Below are 17528 nucleotides of genomic sequence, written 5' to 3'. Positions count from 1 at the left end.
CCACATTTCTTGTTACAAACAGAGCACCGGTTCTCCGTCCTCTCGGCTCCACCGTCGGCTCCGGCCTCGTCTTCGGCCTCGTCTCCGCTGTGGACGCTGGCCTGAGGTGCAGACGTGTATTTGGGGAACAGACCTGTGCTTTTTGCAGTTGGAAAGCTGGGCGGTTCCCAGTCATCAGTGTCAGTGTCAGACGAGTGCTCAGTGTGTCCCTCATGTGTCTCTGAGCTGATGTCCTCTCCCTCAGTTTGTCTTTGCTGAAGCAGTGAGGACTCTTCATTCTTCACACAGACAGACCTGTAAAAGGATTTACATATATTTAAAATCTACTGTCAGTTTGTGTGATGTGTTTAAAGGAACAGGCCACCGTTTTTCCATACTGAGATATGTTCTTACCTTAGCTTTGACGAGTTCTTTAGGACCTGTCTGATCTTCACCCGTGCCTTCAGTCACGTAAACACAGCGCAGACGGCGTTAGCATTTAGCCTCTCCCTCTCTCCTCTATAGCTCCAAAACAGGTCAAGATAGAAGCTACCAAGCTCTTCCACGTTTTCCCTATTTAAATATGGTTACGTGAAGTGTTCCACTACAAAGTATAATTACACAAAATTAAACAGTGTGGATTTTCTACGCGGATAAAAGGGGGGACTATATTGTAAGGCATAATAATACCAGGAGTAGTTTGGCATCCGCGCAGTAATCTTCACTTTACTGTGCGGATGCCAAACTACTCCTGGAAGAGCTTGGTAGCTTCTATCTTGACCTGTTTTGGAGCTATAGAGGAGAGAGGGAGAGGCTAAATGCTAACGCCGTCTGCGCTGTGTTTACGTGACTGAAGGCACGGGGGAAGATCAGACAGGTCCTAAAGAACTCGTCAAAGCTCAGGTAAGAACATATCTCAGTATGGAAAAACGCTGGCCTGTTCCTTTAAAGGGGCGGAGCCTACTCTGGCAGCTCCTCCTCCTGTCTGACGCTCTGCTCCTCCGGCTCTTTAGTCTCTGTGATGTCCTGGCTCAGCTCGGGGCCGGGACTCGTTGGGCCCAGTCGGACCCTCGGGCTCAGAACCTGGTCCAGGAGCTGCTGTTTCCTCTGGTTCTCCTGTTTGGAGCGACACAGTTCCTCCTCATACTCCGCGATCGTCCTCTCAATCAGCACAAAGATCTCCTCAGCCGCCGCAGCCAGACGCTCGTTCACCAGAGCTCTCAGCGTTTGGGACATTTTTAACAGAGTCACAAACAGGTGGAGACGACGTCAGCCTGAACAGAGACGACAGAGGAAACAATGTGAGTCATACATGTCACTATTTCTCCAGGCATGGCTAATATACTGTCATCAAATCCTGCCTGTGTGGGAAAAAAGAATGAAATGAAATATTGTCATTATGAAAGTGCGTTTTCAGCCATGAGCCAATAAAGTCTTTAGTTTAGTTTATTTGAGCAGCAGCTGCAAACAAGTGTCGTATTTACATATAACAAACAGAATCTTTCACAACAGAAGAGGTGTTCGTGCTGCTCAAAGGGAGGAGTTAGAAGTTAGTTATAGCTCATAAGGCCCGCCCCCTGTAAGTGCTGCACGTTTGGATCAGTCCCTGTTGTTCAGGACAGACCCGGTACAATGGAAACAGACGTCTTGTCGAGTTGCACGACTTCCCGTTGCTGCTCATGTGCAGAACTATCCAGTCATTCACATTCAGCCGTCAAGTTCCCCTTTTTCAGCAAATAACATGATTTCATACATGTCACTGTGGAAATAGGAAGTTTATTCTACATGTAATTAGTGAGTGACGAAGCTGCTAAAACAATTTGCCTTTAAAAACCTGTCTGTTGAAAATATAGGCTTTAAAAACAAGAAAAAGTACAAGTTTTGTCAATAATCATTTCATTCAATTTCATTCAAAAGTGATGTTATGCAATCACAATAAAACCGCCAACACAGTGTGAATGAAACGGAGCAAAGTCTTATAATATCTGCCTCTTTTGTCACTTCACACTTTACACTGTTTGGAAAATGGTATGTAATACAGATTATAGTGACTTTCTCGTTTCTCAAACATTTCAAACATGTTCACTGGCAAAAAATTTCTATTTGCTTTATACAAAACCTGGAGGATATAATAGTATATTATATTATAGTCGACTATATCCTCAAGTGTTAGTAACTTACATTTAATAGAGTGAATTGGATGGATCTCTATGTCTAACATTATGTACTGTTTTCAGAGCCCGTTTGTTTATAAGTTTCACAGGTCGAGCCCCACATTTCCACACAGTGAGTTAAATATGGTAAAATCATTGTGTTGTATAAAGTGAGTAAAGCGGATTGATTTAGAGAGTATTTGACTTTATGTAACACCGCGATGGATTTTGCTATTTTTCCTCTTGTGTAGTTTATATGTGACGTCCACTTGAGGTCTTCATCAATGACGACACTTCTATTGATGCATCAACTGTCTTTCTTTTGTCACTGAATATTATAAAGTTTGTTTTTTTAACATTGAGAGACACTTTATTTAGATCAAACCAATATTATTATTTTTTTAGTTCTTCATTTACTACTTGTTTTTTCTCCTGTATATCTTTCCCTGAGTAAAATAATGTATCATCGGCAAATAAAATACTCTGCAGTTTGTCCGATGCTTTTACAAAGTCATTCATGTATAATATGAACAGTAATGGCCCGAGTATCGAGCCTTGGGGAACCCCGCAGTTGATGTCACGCAGGTCTGATGCTGTATCATTTATCTGTACATGTTGCTTTCTATTTTCTAAATATCAATAATATAATATAATAATAATATAATATAATCATAAAGCAAGAGCGTCTAAATGTAGTAAAAGTGTCTGAGGAAAGAGTCGACTGCTCTTTAGTTACGTAATATTATGCAAGACAAAGTTTACCAGCTGTTAATAATGAGAGACAAAGACATGCGCACTGATACTGTCAGTGCAGCTCGACAAAGAAGTGCATCTCGACGTTGCACATCATTAGATCTTTGACATGTATTATTATAAATATATTTATTCGTAATATATACATTTAAAACATCTATAATTATGCATTTTGCATCTGATTGAATTATTACATTTACAAATGCATTTGACATGTGAACTGTTTAAACGCAGCTTTGAGGTTTACAGTTTGTTTTGTTGCGGATTTCCGGGCCTTAAACGAACAGAACTGATCCGTATCTGTTTCCGGAGCTGTTGTTTCCGGTGAAGAAACATCATTAAAGTGAAACAAACAAACAAACAAACAAACTGTAAATGTGTCAAACCGCCTCACGTGACGCGTGGAATAAACGACATGTTTAATTTACCTGAACAAAGTCCCGGTGACCACAAAGCCTCGCGCTGTTTCCCGTTACGAAGATCTGCCCGATTTGACCAAACGTTCAAAGTGCGCATGCGCATGCCCCCCGAACACGGTCAGTACATCGCGCATGCGCAGGGTTTGATGTTTTTATTTCACATCATTTCCCGCCCACTTCTCTCTACAGGAAACATGACTTTACTCACTTTATACAACACAAGGATTTACCATATTTAACTCACTGTGTGGAAATGTGGGGCTCAACCTGTGAAACTTATAAACAAACGGGCTCTGAAAACAATACATGATGTTAGATATACAGATCCATCCAATCCACTCTTTATTAAATGTAAGTTACTAAAACTTGAGGATACAGTCGACTATAATATAATATACTATAATATCCTCCAGGTTTTGTATAAAGCAAATAGAAAATATATCCAGTGAACATGTTTGAAATGTTTGAGAAAAGAGAAAGTCAGTATAATCTGAAAGGAACGTCTTTAACAAACCCAGGTTCGATTCTAAAGCAACAGAACAAACTGTTACAGTGACAGGAATCAGGTCATGGAATAAACTCCAGAAAGACGTGAAAAAGTCAGAAACTCTCCTGGAGTTTAAAATACACATAAAAGCTACAATGTTAAAAAGTATGAAGTATTTGGACATGAATAATGTGGGATATTTGATCTGAACAAACATGAACACGACGGTTTCTTTTTGACTATTTGTAAACATTCAAGAATACGAAGGTTCTATATTGAAAAACTGAATATAGAAAACAAACACATCTGTTAATACTGTAAATATATAAATATATATATATATATATATATATATATATATATATATATATATAAAAAAATAAAAAAAAAACTCTTCCTCACCCTCCGCGGGCGGTCTCTTTTTCCTCCTGCTCGGGTCCTCTACCAGAGGCCTGGGAGCTTGAGGGTTCTGCGCAGTATCTTTGCTGTTCCTAGAACTGCACTTTTCTGGACCGAGATGTCTGATGTATTTCCTGGGATCTGCTGGAGCCACTCCTCCAGTTTGGGGGTCACTGCCCCGAGTGCCCCAACGACCACGGGCACCACTGATGCCTTCACCCTCCAGGTTTTCTCCAGCTCTTCTCTGAGCCCCTGGTATTTCTCTAGTTTCTCATGTTCCTTTTTCCTGATGTTGAAGTCTTGGTATTGCTATGTCGACCACAGCGGCTCCTCTGCTCTTTGTCCACCACCACAATGTCCGGTTGGTTCATTACCATTTTGTCCGTCTGGATCTGGACGTCCCACAGGATCTTGGCTCGGTCATTCTCGACCACCTTTGGAGGTGTTTCCCACTTTGACCTTGGGGTTTCCAGCCCATACTCTGCACAGATGTTCCTGTACACTATACCAGCCACTTGGTTATGGCGCTCCATGTAAGCTTTCCCTGCCAGCATCTTACACCTGCAGTTATGTTCTTACACCCTGCAGTTCTGTAAAGCTGGATTGTCTCATTGGCCTCTTTGCACAGTCTACACCTGGGGTCTTGTCTGGTGCTCAAGGCTCCTGTGCAGCCATGATGAGCCTCTGTGCTGTCCTTTAGTCCGGCTCTGTCCAGCCATTGGTAGGATTTAGGATATATATATCTATATCTATATCTATATCTATATCTATATATATATATATATATATATATATATATATAGATAGATACATAAGACTGTAAATATATGTATGTAGACATAAATACATACCAGTTTCCAAAGGACAACAGTGTGAAGTGTAAAGTGTGAAGTAACAAAAGGGGCAGATATTATAAGACTTGCTCTGTTTCATTCATACTGTGTTGGCGGTTTTATTGTGATTGCATAACATCACTTTTGAATGAAATAAATAAATAAAATGAAAATAAACCAAAGAGTAAAAAAAGCATTGTGACGGTTAATTGTTTAGTCATTTTACAAATGTTCCAGGAAGTTGTAAACGATCAGATTAAAGAGACTGTTTTTCTTCACAGGCTGATGTTTTAATGTTGCTCTCAATCAATCTTTATTTCAGACTCAAAAAGGTCCACAGGAAAAAGAGGCCGACAAATCAAACAGGGACTAAAGTCCAGTGAGCTGGACCTGGTCCTGCTCAGGCTGAATAAAAACAATCATCATTTCATTATGTGAGTCCATGAGTCTCAGCATAAACGTATGAACATTTGTTATGACAGTGTTTACTGTGGACACGTCATTCTGCACTGGCACTTTCACAACAATCCTAAAGCACCACAGGGGTGGCAGATATTTTCACATTTGCTGTACACACGCTACATGTTGGAGGCATCGTGTTCGCTTCATCGTTATCAGAGTGTCCCTCCTGACAATAGGTGTGTTTGAGATGCCGTTGTGTCTCGCCTGGATGATCGGCGAGAGTAGCCGGCGCAACGGGGGCGGAGAAAAAAGTCTGAAGCCAATCCGACCGCTCCACATGCAGAGAACAGCGAGAGCCTCAGATCAGCAGCGTCTCGTTCAGATATCGCTTCATTTAAAGTTTATCCTAAATAAAAGTCCTTCACCTCCTGCTCTGTTTCCTTCACTCCAGAGACATCATTCTTCATCAGAGAAAACTTTCCCATTCGTTTGTTTGTTCAAGTTTGTGATAAAACACGTCCTTTTAAATCATGAGTTTGTTCTGTAAGAGCATCAAACATGAGGCGATGCATCACTTTAATAGTTTCAGTCATAGTTTATTTGTTCAGATCTAAAGAGGAGAGAGGAAGGGGCGAGGAGCACGTTTCTGATCACAGCAGACTCGTATCCAATCACCTGAGCGTGAGGACAGGTGGGTGTTTTCCCATCATGCACTGGGCCGTGGAGCCGCTGCAGTTGCCTCTGGAGAGATGCAGCGGCTGATCCAGTCGGCTGCTCTCGTCGGGGTCTCACCATCTTTCTGTGCCCCACGTGCCCGTGACATCAGAGCCTCTGGAGCAAGAACAGAAATCTAAACGGCACCGAGAGTCTGCAGTCGGCTGTGAAACTGGGTCTGTCTGGCTCATCTCGAACACACCTAATGTCACCGAGTGTCCCTCCTGATCATGTGACCGAGTGTCCCTCCTGACAGGTGCACCATGGGAGATCCAGCCGCTCTCTCGTCCTCACGATCATCTCACTCTGTGGGTTAAACTGGACGTCATGTTGCTCAGGCCTCAGGGCGACGTGACGACCAGGTGGTTTAAGTCTTTCACCCGTCCTGCAGCCGCTCTTACAGCTTTAATGTTCGGGAGGGATCGTCCATGGAAGGGTTAATAAGCCCCGCCCTGCACTTCCCCGTCTGACCTGCATTGTTTGAGGGCCGGATCACGGAGGGAGGACTTTGAAAACCAAACTGCTCCTCAGAGGTGACGACTCGATCCAGGAGCACGAGCTCAGAAACCTCTGATCTGACACAGGCCGATGGAAGCGTCAAGACTTTCCCCTGTTTTATCCTTCACTGCAGGTACAAGTACAAGACACAGCATGTACTGTATATACCATGTGTCAACCTCTTAACTCCCGCCTGAACCGAGAGCATTTTCTCCAGTTCAGCTTTACCCAAATCCTGTAGGCCAGAGTAACGCCTCATTTGAAAGCTAAGACCTACAAAACTAAATGGATCTTTTTCCTCACGTCATCAGATTTTTTTTCATCACTTTTTTTGTTGGGCAGTCGTCTCATTTTCCTCAAATTTTCGCGACTTTTTTGTCACTTTTTCGTCAAATTATTCGCATTTTTTTTGGTCAATTTTTTATCACTTTTTCCTCAATTTTTAGTAAAAATGTTCTCACTTTTTTTGTCCAATTTTTGTCCATTTTTTGTCACTTTTTCGTCCATTTTTCTCTCTTTTTTTCACATTTTCATCCTTGTTTTCGTCTCAGTTTTGTTGCTATTTTTACACCTTTTTTCCAGAAGCTTTTGGATTGGGGTAAAGCTGGAGAAAATGTGGCTCGGTTCAGGTGGGAGTTAAGGGGTTAAAACTGCAGTAAAACCACATTTCATCCAAGCCACAAGATTTACCCATTATTAGTTTCCTCCTCAGTCGTAACAGCCACGTCACCAATACTAAAGTTTTTACACTTTACACAATATATAAACATGTCATATTCACATTACATCTTTCAGCTTCTTCACGATAAAATAACTCAGACTGAAAAGTGAAGCGTTTCCTCTCATTATAAAATTATTATTATAAATATTCAGTCTTTCTTTCTCATGAATAAAAGTCTTTGTGACGGTAAAGTTGTCAGAATGAACTTGCTCCTAAATAAACGCGGAACTGAGGTTGTTTGGTGCATGTTGCTTGTGGGACGGCTCTCCAGTGTAACACACAGCTGTTAAAGGCCCTTACCTCCCACCTGAACCGAGCACATTTTCTGCAGCTTTGCCCCAATCCAAAAGGAAAAAAGGTGAGAAAATAGCAAGAAAACTGAGACGAAAACAAAGATGAAAATGTGAAAAAAGTGAGAAAAAATGTACAAAAAAATGACAAAAATTGACTAAAAATTGGCAAAAAAGTGACAAAAAAATCGAAAAAGTGATGAAAAAAAAAAACTGATGTGAGGAAAAAGATCCATTTAGTTTTGTAGGTCTTTCAAATGAGGTGTTACACTGGCCTACAGGATTTGGGTAAAGCTGAACTTGAGAAAATGCTCTCGGTTCAGGCGGGAGTTAAGAGGTTAAAAGCCCTATATCCAGAGGTGGGAGACTCGAGTCACAATTTTCGGGACTTGAGACTTACTTGACCAAAGCTCCAAAAAGACTTGACTTGACTTGGGACTTGCTGTTTGTGACTCGAGACTTAACTTGGACTTGAGGCCAGTGACTCTCAATGACTCTGTGACTTTATAGTTTTTATTTATTTGAGTCAAACTGTCGAAAGATCAGGATTCATTTTGTAAAAGCAGCGCATCTTTGTTTACATTATGGTGATTATCCACATGCGTGTTCAGTTTTAGAGCGTCTGATCAATACAGCGTGAAAAGGCAGGAGGAAATACCACGTGTTTCTTTGGTGCATTAAAAGTTTTGTAAAGACAGTGAAGAGGAGGAGATTTACAGGAAAACGTTTGAAACGATGGGCTGGACCTACAGGGCAGACGGAGCCTCCAGAACCTCCATGTCAGAGCTGATTAATGACAGGAAACTCGGGGCTTTTCCATGTTTTACTTCATTCACACAAAGTTTACAGCATTTGGAGGTAATTTTACGCATCCGCCACAGCCCAGTGACAGCGGGACTGAAGGCTACAGGGGCGAATCCGAGTATACAGGGCTGGGGCAGTACAGGGGAACCACTGACAGAAAACCTGCCAGAAACTAACAAAAATAAAAATATTATTTTATATTTATATTTCAGACTGCAGGGAAAAGCAGCTCATGTTTAAAATACTATATTTCATATTTTTTAAGTCGCCCCCCGGGCCCCTTCCGCTGTCCCAGCAATTTTGTACATAGACTGTTTATTTATAATACATATATTTTGAATGTTGTGGCGTTTCAATATTCATTATTTAATTAGACTTTAAATCCAAATCCATGAATTTTTAAAAGTTTGATTTTAGCCTACATGTTCAAAATTACGGTGTCTTGAGAAAACACTTGTAGTTTTCAAGATTAAACACAAAAGTCGACACGCTGGCGTTTGTGACTTGAGGTGACTTGGCGGCTAAAGCAAGACTTGACTTGACCCCATGACCAATTGACTTGGACTTGACTCGAGACTTAACCCGGCTCACGCCAGGCTGCTGTGTGCGCTCGAATCATTTGGAACTGCACAGCAGCCTGGGGACCACGGCCGAAATTTTCGCGTGGATTTGGGAACCAATCACAGAGCGAGGAGGGACGGCAAGATGTTTATTTACGGATAAAAAAAAAAAAAAGTTTATTTACGGATCAAACATGACAGCAGCAGACGCGACGCTATTTTTCGATCGAGCTTTAGACCTTGTTCTAAATAGTTTAGCTCGAAAGTTTACAGCGGGTACGTCATACGTCATCGGATACGATGATACGATTGGCTGTGGCCTCGTGCAGATGCATGAGAGACATTAGGTGTGTTTAAGATGAGCGAGGCGCTGCAGGCGGCTGCAGGCGAGCGGTGCATGTCGGTCAGAATCGCTCTGACGCCACCTGTGCGACGGTGCCCGTATTCTCGTGAGACCGAGGCGGCTGGAGCGCCTTGGGGAGGCGAGCTGCTCTGCCTCGCTCGGCTGCCTGAACTACAAAGGCCAAAGGGATTGTGGGAAGTGAAGTGCTGTAAACACGTACACTGACAGATGACTGACAGATGATTGGATATGAGTTGTGTTTAGATCGGAGACGTGTTGCCCTGCCTCATCTTTTCTCATCACCAAGATCTACTTAAATCTGCAGAAATGCTTCAGAGTCTTCATATTTGACAGAAAGTGCCCGTGTGTTCAACATATGTCCTACATTTAAATATGCATAAGTTTATTTTTCTAATCCTAAACTGTAAGAGGAGAGTCTGTTTTTTTTTTGCTGTAGTGATGGGGCGTCTGTCTGGTGAGTGCGAGAAGCAGAAATGTGTTCACAAACTTTTAAAATAGTTGTATTCCCAAACTTTCTAACAAACGCGAGACGCTGCGTGATCTGAGGCTCCTCTCTGTTCTCGGGGCTGAGATGTGTCTGACTTGATTAGAGGCGCCTTTCTCCGCCCTCTGACGCCACCGCCTGGTCTCGTCTGGAATCGAGGCGAGGCGCCTCGCATCTTAAACACACCTAGTCATAGCGCCCCGTAAACCACACCTCTCCTACGAGGAAATGAATTTGTGTCCCAAGACTAAATATCACTTGTGATTTTAGTCTGGCGTTAGCCAGGCTACTCAAGACTTGCATTTAGTGACTTCCTCCCACCGCTGCCTATATCATGCCCATACCCAGAGTGTTTTTTGGCTTCATTCCGGCAGTTCTCAGTAATCCTCCTCCTTTAAGTCTGTGTTAGGGGGCGGGGTGAGGGAGGAGGGGGCGGGGTGAGGGCGGAGGGGGCGGGGTGAGGGAGGAGGGGGCGGGTTCGGACAGTCCCGCTCTCTCCTCTGTGGAGCCGCATGTGGGATTTCAGGGCGGAGTTTGTGATGAACGCTTTGTGACAGACTGAACAGCCGAAAGGTTTCTCTCCTGTGTGTGTTTTCCGATGATACGCTAAAGAAGACGGATCAGCAAATGTTCTTTCGCACAGTGAACAGCTGTATGGCTTCTCTCCCGTGTGTGTTCTCACATGCGAGTCGAGGGAGCCTTTCCGGGTGAACGTCTGCTCGCATGTTGAGCAGCTGTAAGGTTTCTCCCCCGTGTGCAGCCTCAGGTGGGAATCGAGGTGACCTTTCTGGGCAAAAGTCCTGCTGCAGACTGTACAGCTGTAAGGTTTCTCTCCGGTGTGTGTTCTCATGTGTAGATTTAATTTCCTTTTCCGGCTAAAGGATTTGTCACACGTGGAGCAGCTGAAAGGTCTGTCACCCGTGTGTGTTCTCATGTGTGAGTTTAAAGTACTTTTGTCCCCGAAATGCTTCTCACAGACTGAGCATCTGTAAGGTTTCTCTCCTGTGTGTCGTTTTCGATGATCATCTAAACTGGATTTTTGACCGAATGTTTTCCCGCAGGTGGAGCAGCTGTAAGGTTTCTCTCCCGTGTGAGTTCGGACATGTTTGTCTAGTTTAGATTTAATGGGAAATGTTTTATTACAGGTTGGACAAACTAAAGGCTTTTCTCCCTTGTGTTCTTTCATGTGTGAATCTCTGAGACCTTTCCGGGAGAACGATTCCTCACAGACTGAACAGCTGTACGGTTTCTCCTCTGTGTGAATTCTAATATGTGCAACTAATTCCCTTTTACACCTAAATGTCTTGTTACAAACAGAGCACTGGTGTTTCTCATCCACATCGGCTCCGGCCTCGTCTCCGTCCGTCACACTGGCCTGAGGTGCAGACGTGTATTTGGGGAACAGGCCGGTGCTTTTTGCAGTTGGAAAGCTGGGCGGTTCCCAGTCGTCGTCATTGTCAGTGTCAGACGAGAGCTCAGTGTGTCCCTCATGTGTCTCTGAGCTGATGTCCTCTCCCTGCGCTTCCTCTCGGTGCTCAGTTTGTCTTTGCTGGAGCAGTGAGGACTCTTCAGTCTTCACACAGACAGACCTGGACTCTGGGACTGACCTGAAAAAGGATTAAAACATAAATATATTTAAAATCAGAGTCAGTTTGTGTGACGTGTTTAAAGGGGCGGAGCCTACACTGGCAGCTGCTCCTCCTCCTGTTTAACGCTCGGTTCCTCTGGCTCCTCTTTAATCCTCAGAGTCTCTGTAAGTTCCTGCTTCAGCTCAGGGTCAGGACTCTCTGGGATCTGGACCAGCTCCATCTTCAGCGTTTGTCCGAGAGACATTTTTACAAAGTCACAAACCGGTGGAGACGACTTCAGCCTAAACAGAGAAAACACTGAGGCTCAAACGTCACATGACCCGGGTCACGACACACAGCCCTCCAGAGCCAGTGGAAAAGACAGGCACGAAACACCCCCTCAGACTAGAGATTAGATCGGGCCCAAAAACTTCAGCCCGACCCGACCCGAGCCCGAAATAAACCCTACGTTATTTTTTCATTTTATTGCTGCCAGAAGGGCGGCGCCTCGCGGCGGGGGTGGGGGAGGGGGGATGGGCTCGCGCACACATGCAGCTCTGCCCAAAAGGTCTGCAGAAGACCAGAGCGGACGGCCCGTGCGTGGAGTGCTGCAGAGTGAGTGATGCTGCGGGCGGGGGCGGGGCCACGTGTGCTCTGCTCGCGCTGCTTAATAACAGTTGTTACTAAAGTTTATGTCTTTCCACAAGAGAAGCAAACTATTCGTCCATTTTAAAGAAGGTTATGATCAGATTTCGTATTAATGAAACTAAAAAGGTGATGCGTGTATCTTATTCGAGATAAAAAAAATAAACAAAAAAAATAAACAATTAAAACCTGACCCGACCCCGACTCTCATGCATGATATCTCGGCCCGAACCCGGCCGGGCTCGGGCCTAAAATCTAACCTCTACCTCAGACTAACACCACGCCCCCTCAGACTAACACCACGCCCCCTCAGACTAACACCACGCCCCCTCAGACTGACACCACGCCCCCTCAGACTAACACCACGCCCCCTCAGACTGACACCACGCCCCCTCAGACTAACACCACGCCCCCTCAGTGTGGCCTAAAGAGAGAAATGACCAGAACCTTTTAAATATTCAAGATTCTTTCATCAAAATTTCAGTAAACATTGATTTAACATATTTCCATTGGTCGTACGTGTTAAAACATAATTTTATATTTCAGCTCCTTTAGTTCATTTAAACATTGGAGTTTGGTTTAATCAGTCTGTTTTCAGTTGTGTCAGTGAACAGAGTAAACAAAACTAATGACAGTGGACAGAAAGTGGAGCTGAGCAGCTGAATGGTGTCGGCTCTAAGGTTTATCTCTTCCACGCGTGCATTAGCAGGAGGGGGGAAAAATGTGAGAAACTTTGAGCAGCAAACGACAACAAGACCGTCTTCACGTCCACCTCCTTCTCTTCTGTTTGTTCCATCTCTTCACCGGGATTACGTGAAAAACGTGCAAATGCAAACAGACAGAACCCGAAGTGGTGTTTCCAGTAAAGTTGTTGTTTCTGAGCCTCTGAGACAAACAGGGAAACCGAGGCCTGAGTCGCAGGTTCACATTCACCAACAACTCACAGCTCATTTCACATTTTAGCTTCATTTCCGAGCGCGTTTGATTGAAGTCACCATGAAACCGTCACGTGTCTCAAAGCTTTATTAAACACGATGAAACACAGACAGGTCCTGTGAAGCTAAAGCCGATTAGCCGCTACTTCGGAGAGATTCAAACTTTATCAAATCTCCCTGTAAAGTAACTGCGCTCGTGAAGTCTTTAAAGTTTGATAAAAGCCTTTTTATAAAAACTATCATGTGTCACGTGGAAGAGATGAAACGTTTAACTTACGTGAACTAAATCCCACATGACAAAGCAGAGCCCGTTAGCCACGTTAGCCGATGTGAAGGTAAAACGCGTCTTCAATGTGCGCATGCGCAGAACACGGTCCGTAGATACCGCGCATGCGCTTGTTTTCATGGTGCGTTCAGTGGTCCTTGGGAAAGACTTCCCCAGAAGGAAAATTGACGTGAACGCGCACGTGGGGAAAAGTCTGAGGAAGTTCCGCACCTGGAAATCAGCTGATGTGGAGCTTTTTAGTTAAACTCTGCTACTGTTTTAGTTCATTGTGAGCTGTCGTCGTCGTCGTAGCAACATTGCGAGTGAAATGCTTGACATCAACGTTAGCAAAAAGTAAATGTACGTGATTTTTTTTTGCTAACGACACATTTAAATGATAAACTGAGCTCAGCTAATCAGTGATAAAAGACCGTTTTTATTTTGAAATAAAAAATACTTGATTCCCACGTAAAAAACGTTTTATTATTATTGTACAATAATACAGTTAAAAATGTATTGTGTTTTGAGCAAATACTGATAGTTTTCAGAACCTTCCAAAATCATGTATGAGAGAATATCATCACAACAATGTGTAAAGTTCTGTTTCTGCTCAGAATATTTACATTTGTGAATAAAACATTTGGACAAAAGTAAATTAATAACAAAATAAATCTTCATTCTTTTGACAGAGCAGTGAGTCAATCCAAACACGTGTTAGCGTGTGTTAGCGTGTGTGTTAGCGTATGTGTGTTAGCGTGTGTGTTAGCGTGTGTGTGTTAGCGTGTTAGCTTGTGTGTTAGCGTATGTGTTAGCGTGTGTGTGTTAGCGTGTATGTGTTAGCGTGTGTGTGTTAGCGTGTGTGTGTTAGCGTGTATTAGCACGTGTGTTAGCGTGTGTGTTAGCCTGTGTGTTAGCGTGTGTGTTAGCATGTGTGTTAGCGTGTGTGTTAGCGTGTGTGTTAGCGTGTGTGTTAGCGTGTGTGTTAGCGTGTGTGTTAGCATGTGTGTTAGCGTGTGTGTTAGTGTGTGTGTTACCGTGTGTGTTAGCGTGTGTGTTAGTGTGTGTGTTAGCGTGTGTGTGTTAGCGTGTTAGCTTGTGTGTTAGCGTATGTGTGTTAGCGTATGTGTTAGCGTGTGTGTGTTAGCGTGTATGTGTTAGCGTGTGTGTGTTAGCGTGTGTTAGCGTGTATTAGCACGTGTGTTAGCGTGTGTGTTAGCCTGTGTGTTAGCGTGTGTGTTAGCATGTGTGTTAGCGTGTGTGTTAGCGTGTGTGTTAGCGTGTGTGTTAGCGTGTGTGTTAGCGTGTGTGTTAGCATGTGTGTTAGCGTGTGTGTTAGTGTGTGTGTTACCGTGTGTGTTAGCGTGTGTGTTAGCGTGTGTGTTAGCATGTGTGTTAGCGTGTGTGTTAGTGTGTGTGTTAGCGTGTGTGTTAGCGTGTGTGTTAGTGTGTGTGTTAGCGTGTGTGTTAGTGTGTGTGTTAGCATGTGTGTTAGCTTGTGTGTTGTTAGCGTGTTAGTTTGCCATTTATGAAGCTGTGTTGCAGATGTGAACTCCTTATATCTGTATTGTGAAGTAACTTCACTTATTGCTGTGATATGTATATTTATTTTACTGCTCATGTTGCATTGGCGGATTAGCTCGGAGAGAGGGGGCGGAGCTAACTGAATCGAAGCGTCTTGTCTTCCGGGTTTGAAAAATACCTCCAGAAAATACTTATATTTCTCACAAACATATTGCTGTATAGTGGTAGAGGTACAATATATCATAAAAATGCCTATACTTCACTTTGGCTACAATAGCAGATACAGATCCTTTAACAGAAACATGTGAAACAAAGTCATTTGGAAAATAACTCTGACTCGTCTTCAGACACTCTTCCCTCTGTGGACCCTGAGGTGGGATTTGAGATGAGAATTTTGGCAAAATGCCCTGTGACAGACTGTACATCTGAAAGGTTTGTTTCCAGTGTGTGTTCTCATATGTGCAGCTAAACCACCACTTTGGAAAAATGTTTTCTTACAAACTGAACACTCGTATGGTTTCTCTCCAGTGTGTGTTTTTCTATGATATCCTAAAGCTGATATTTGAGCAAATGACTTTTCACATAATGAGCAGCTGTAGGGCTTCTCTCCAGTGTGTGCTCTTTTGTGTGCATCGAGATTACTTTTTCGGGTAAAAGTCTTCTTACAAACTGAGCAGCTGTAAGGTTTCTCTCCTGTGTGAATCCTTGTGTGTCTCAGTAAATCATATTTAGACCCACATTTCTTGTTACAAACAGAGCACTGGTGCTTCTTCCTCTTAGCTCCCGAAGTCTCCCCGTCCTTCACACTGGTCTGAGGTGCAGACTTGTGTTTGTTGAACAGACCTGTGCGTTTTGCAGTTGGAAGGCTGGGCGGTTCCCAGTCGTCGTCGTCATCGTCAGTGTCAGACGAGTTCTCAGTGTGTCCCTCATGTGTCTCTGAGCTGATGTCCTCTCCCTGCGTGTCCTCTCCCTGCGTGTCCTCTCCCTGCGTTTCCTCTCCCTGCGTTTCCTCTCCCTGCGTTTCCTCTCCCTGCGTTTCCTCTCCCTGCGTTTCCTCTCCCTCAGTTTCCTCTCCCTCAGTTTCCTCTCCCTGCGTTTCCTCTCCCTGCGTTTCCTCTCGGTGCTCAGTTTGTCTTTGCTGAAGCAGTGAGGACTGTTCAGTCTTCAAACAGACAGCACAGGACTCTGGGACAGACCTGAAAAAGGATTTAAATATTAATATATTTAAAACCAGAGTAGGTTTGTGTGACGTGCTTAAAGGGGCGGAGCCTACACTGGCAGCTGCTCCGCCTCCTGTTTGATGCTCTGTTCCTCCGGCTCCTCTTTAGTCCGTGGAGTCCCTGTGATTTCCTGCTTCAGCTCGGGGACAGGACTCGCTGGGATCTGGACGTTCCCTCTGACCAGTCGGACCCTCGGGCTCAGAACCTTGTCCAGGAGCTGCTGTTTCCTCTGGTTCTCCTGTTTGGAGCGACACAGTTCCTCCTCATACTCCGCGATCGTTCTTTCGATCAGCACAAAGATCTCCTCAGCCGCCGCAGCCAGACGCTCGTTCACCAGAGCTCTCAGCGTTTGGGACATTTTGACAGAGTCACAAACAGGTTCAGCCTAAACAGAGACGACAGAGAAAATAATGAGGTTCAGCTCTGACCACACGTCTCATGTGTGACTCTGACTGCAGATCAGACACGACTGAAACATCAGACTGAGCCACAAGAACAAACTACTTATAGAACATGTGTTTGTTGAGTCTGAACTAAAGGCTGAACTTGGGAAAATAAAAACCACCACAAAAACATGTACTAGTACTATTAAGCCTAGAAAGCCACCTCCACAGAGACCCCTACAGAGACCTCCACAGAGACCTCCACAGAGACCTCCACAGAGACCTCTACAGAGACCTCCACAGAGACCTCTACAGAGACCTCCACAGAGGCCTCCACAGAGACCCCTACAGAGACCTCCACAGAGACCTCCACAGAGACCTCCACAGAGACCTCTACAGAGACCTCCACAGAGACCTCCACAGAGACCTCCACAGAGACCTCTACAGAGACCTCCACAGAGACCTCCACAGAGACCTCCACAGAGACCTCCACAGAGACCTCTACAGAGACCTCCACAGAGGCCTCCACAGAGACCCCTACAGAGACCTCCACAGAGACCTCTACAGAGACCTCCACAGAGACCTCCACAGAGACCTCTACAGAGACCTCCACAGAGACCTCTACAGAGACCTCTACAGAGACCCCTACAGAGACCTCTACAGAGACCTCCACAGAGGCCTCCACAGAGACCTCCACAGAGACCTCTACAGAGACCTCCACAGAGGCCTCCACAGAGACCCCTACAGAGACCTCCACAGAGACCTCTACAGAGACCTCCACAGAGACCTCCACAGAGACCTCTACAGAGACCTCCACAGAGACCTCCACAGAGACCTCTACAGAGACCTCCACAGAGACCTCCACAGAGACCTCCACAGAGACCTCTACAGAGACCTCCACAGAGACCTCCACAGAGACCTCTACAGAGACCTCTACAGAGACCCCTACAGAGACCTCTACAGAGACCTCTACAGAGACCTCCACAGAGGCCTCCACAGAGACCCCTACAGAGACCTCTACAGAGACCTCCACAGAGACCTCCACAGAGACCCCTACAGAGACCCTTACAGAGACCTCCACAGAGACCTCCACAGAGACCTCTACAGAGACCTCCAGAGAGACCTCCACAG

General features: G+C 44.6%; 2 protein-coding genes across 2 annotated transcripts in view; both read right to left on the bottom strand.

The window, feature by feature from the left end:
* The window catches only part of LOC306979190 (uncharacterized protein), a gene marked incomplete at both ends in the record, with an annotated part of 35284 nt that extends 34069 nt beyond the window's left edge, over nt 1–1215 (bottom strand). Inside the window, one exon of the mRNA XM_079578045.1 lies at nt 1048–1215. Coding sequence (XP_079434171.1) covers nt 1048–1215 — 168 coding nt within the window. The remainder of the gene's footprint in view (nt 1–1047) is intronic.
* Nucleotides 1216–1226: 11 nt separating this feature from the next.
* Nucleotides 1227–17528, bottom strand: part of LOC306979179 (uncharacterized protein) — a gene marked incomplete at its 3' end in the record, with an annotated part of 32640 nt that continues 16338 nt past the window's right edge. The window contains exons 2-3 of the mRNA XM_079578034.1: nt 11176–11467; nt 1227–1253 (exon numbers count right to left, since the gene is read on the bottom strand). Coding sequence (XP_079434160.1) covers nt 1227–1253; nt 11176–11467 — 319 coding nt within the window. The remainder of the gene's footprint in view (nt 1254–11175; nt 11468–17528) is intronic.

This window comes from Gobius niger (genome assembly GCF_951799975.1).
Source record: "Gobius niger genome assembly, chromosome: 1".
Taxonomy (NCBI): domain Eukaryota; kingdom Metazoa; phylum Chordata; class Actinopteri; order Gobiiformes; family Gobiidae; genus Gobius; species Gobius niger.
This window is presented reverse-complemented; position numbering and strand designations above follow the sequence as displayed.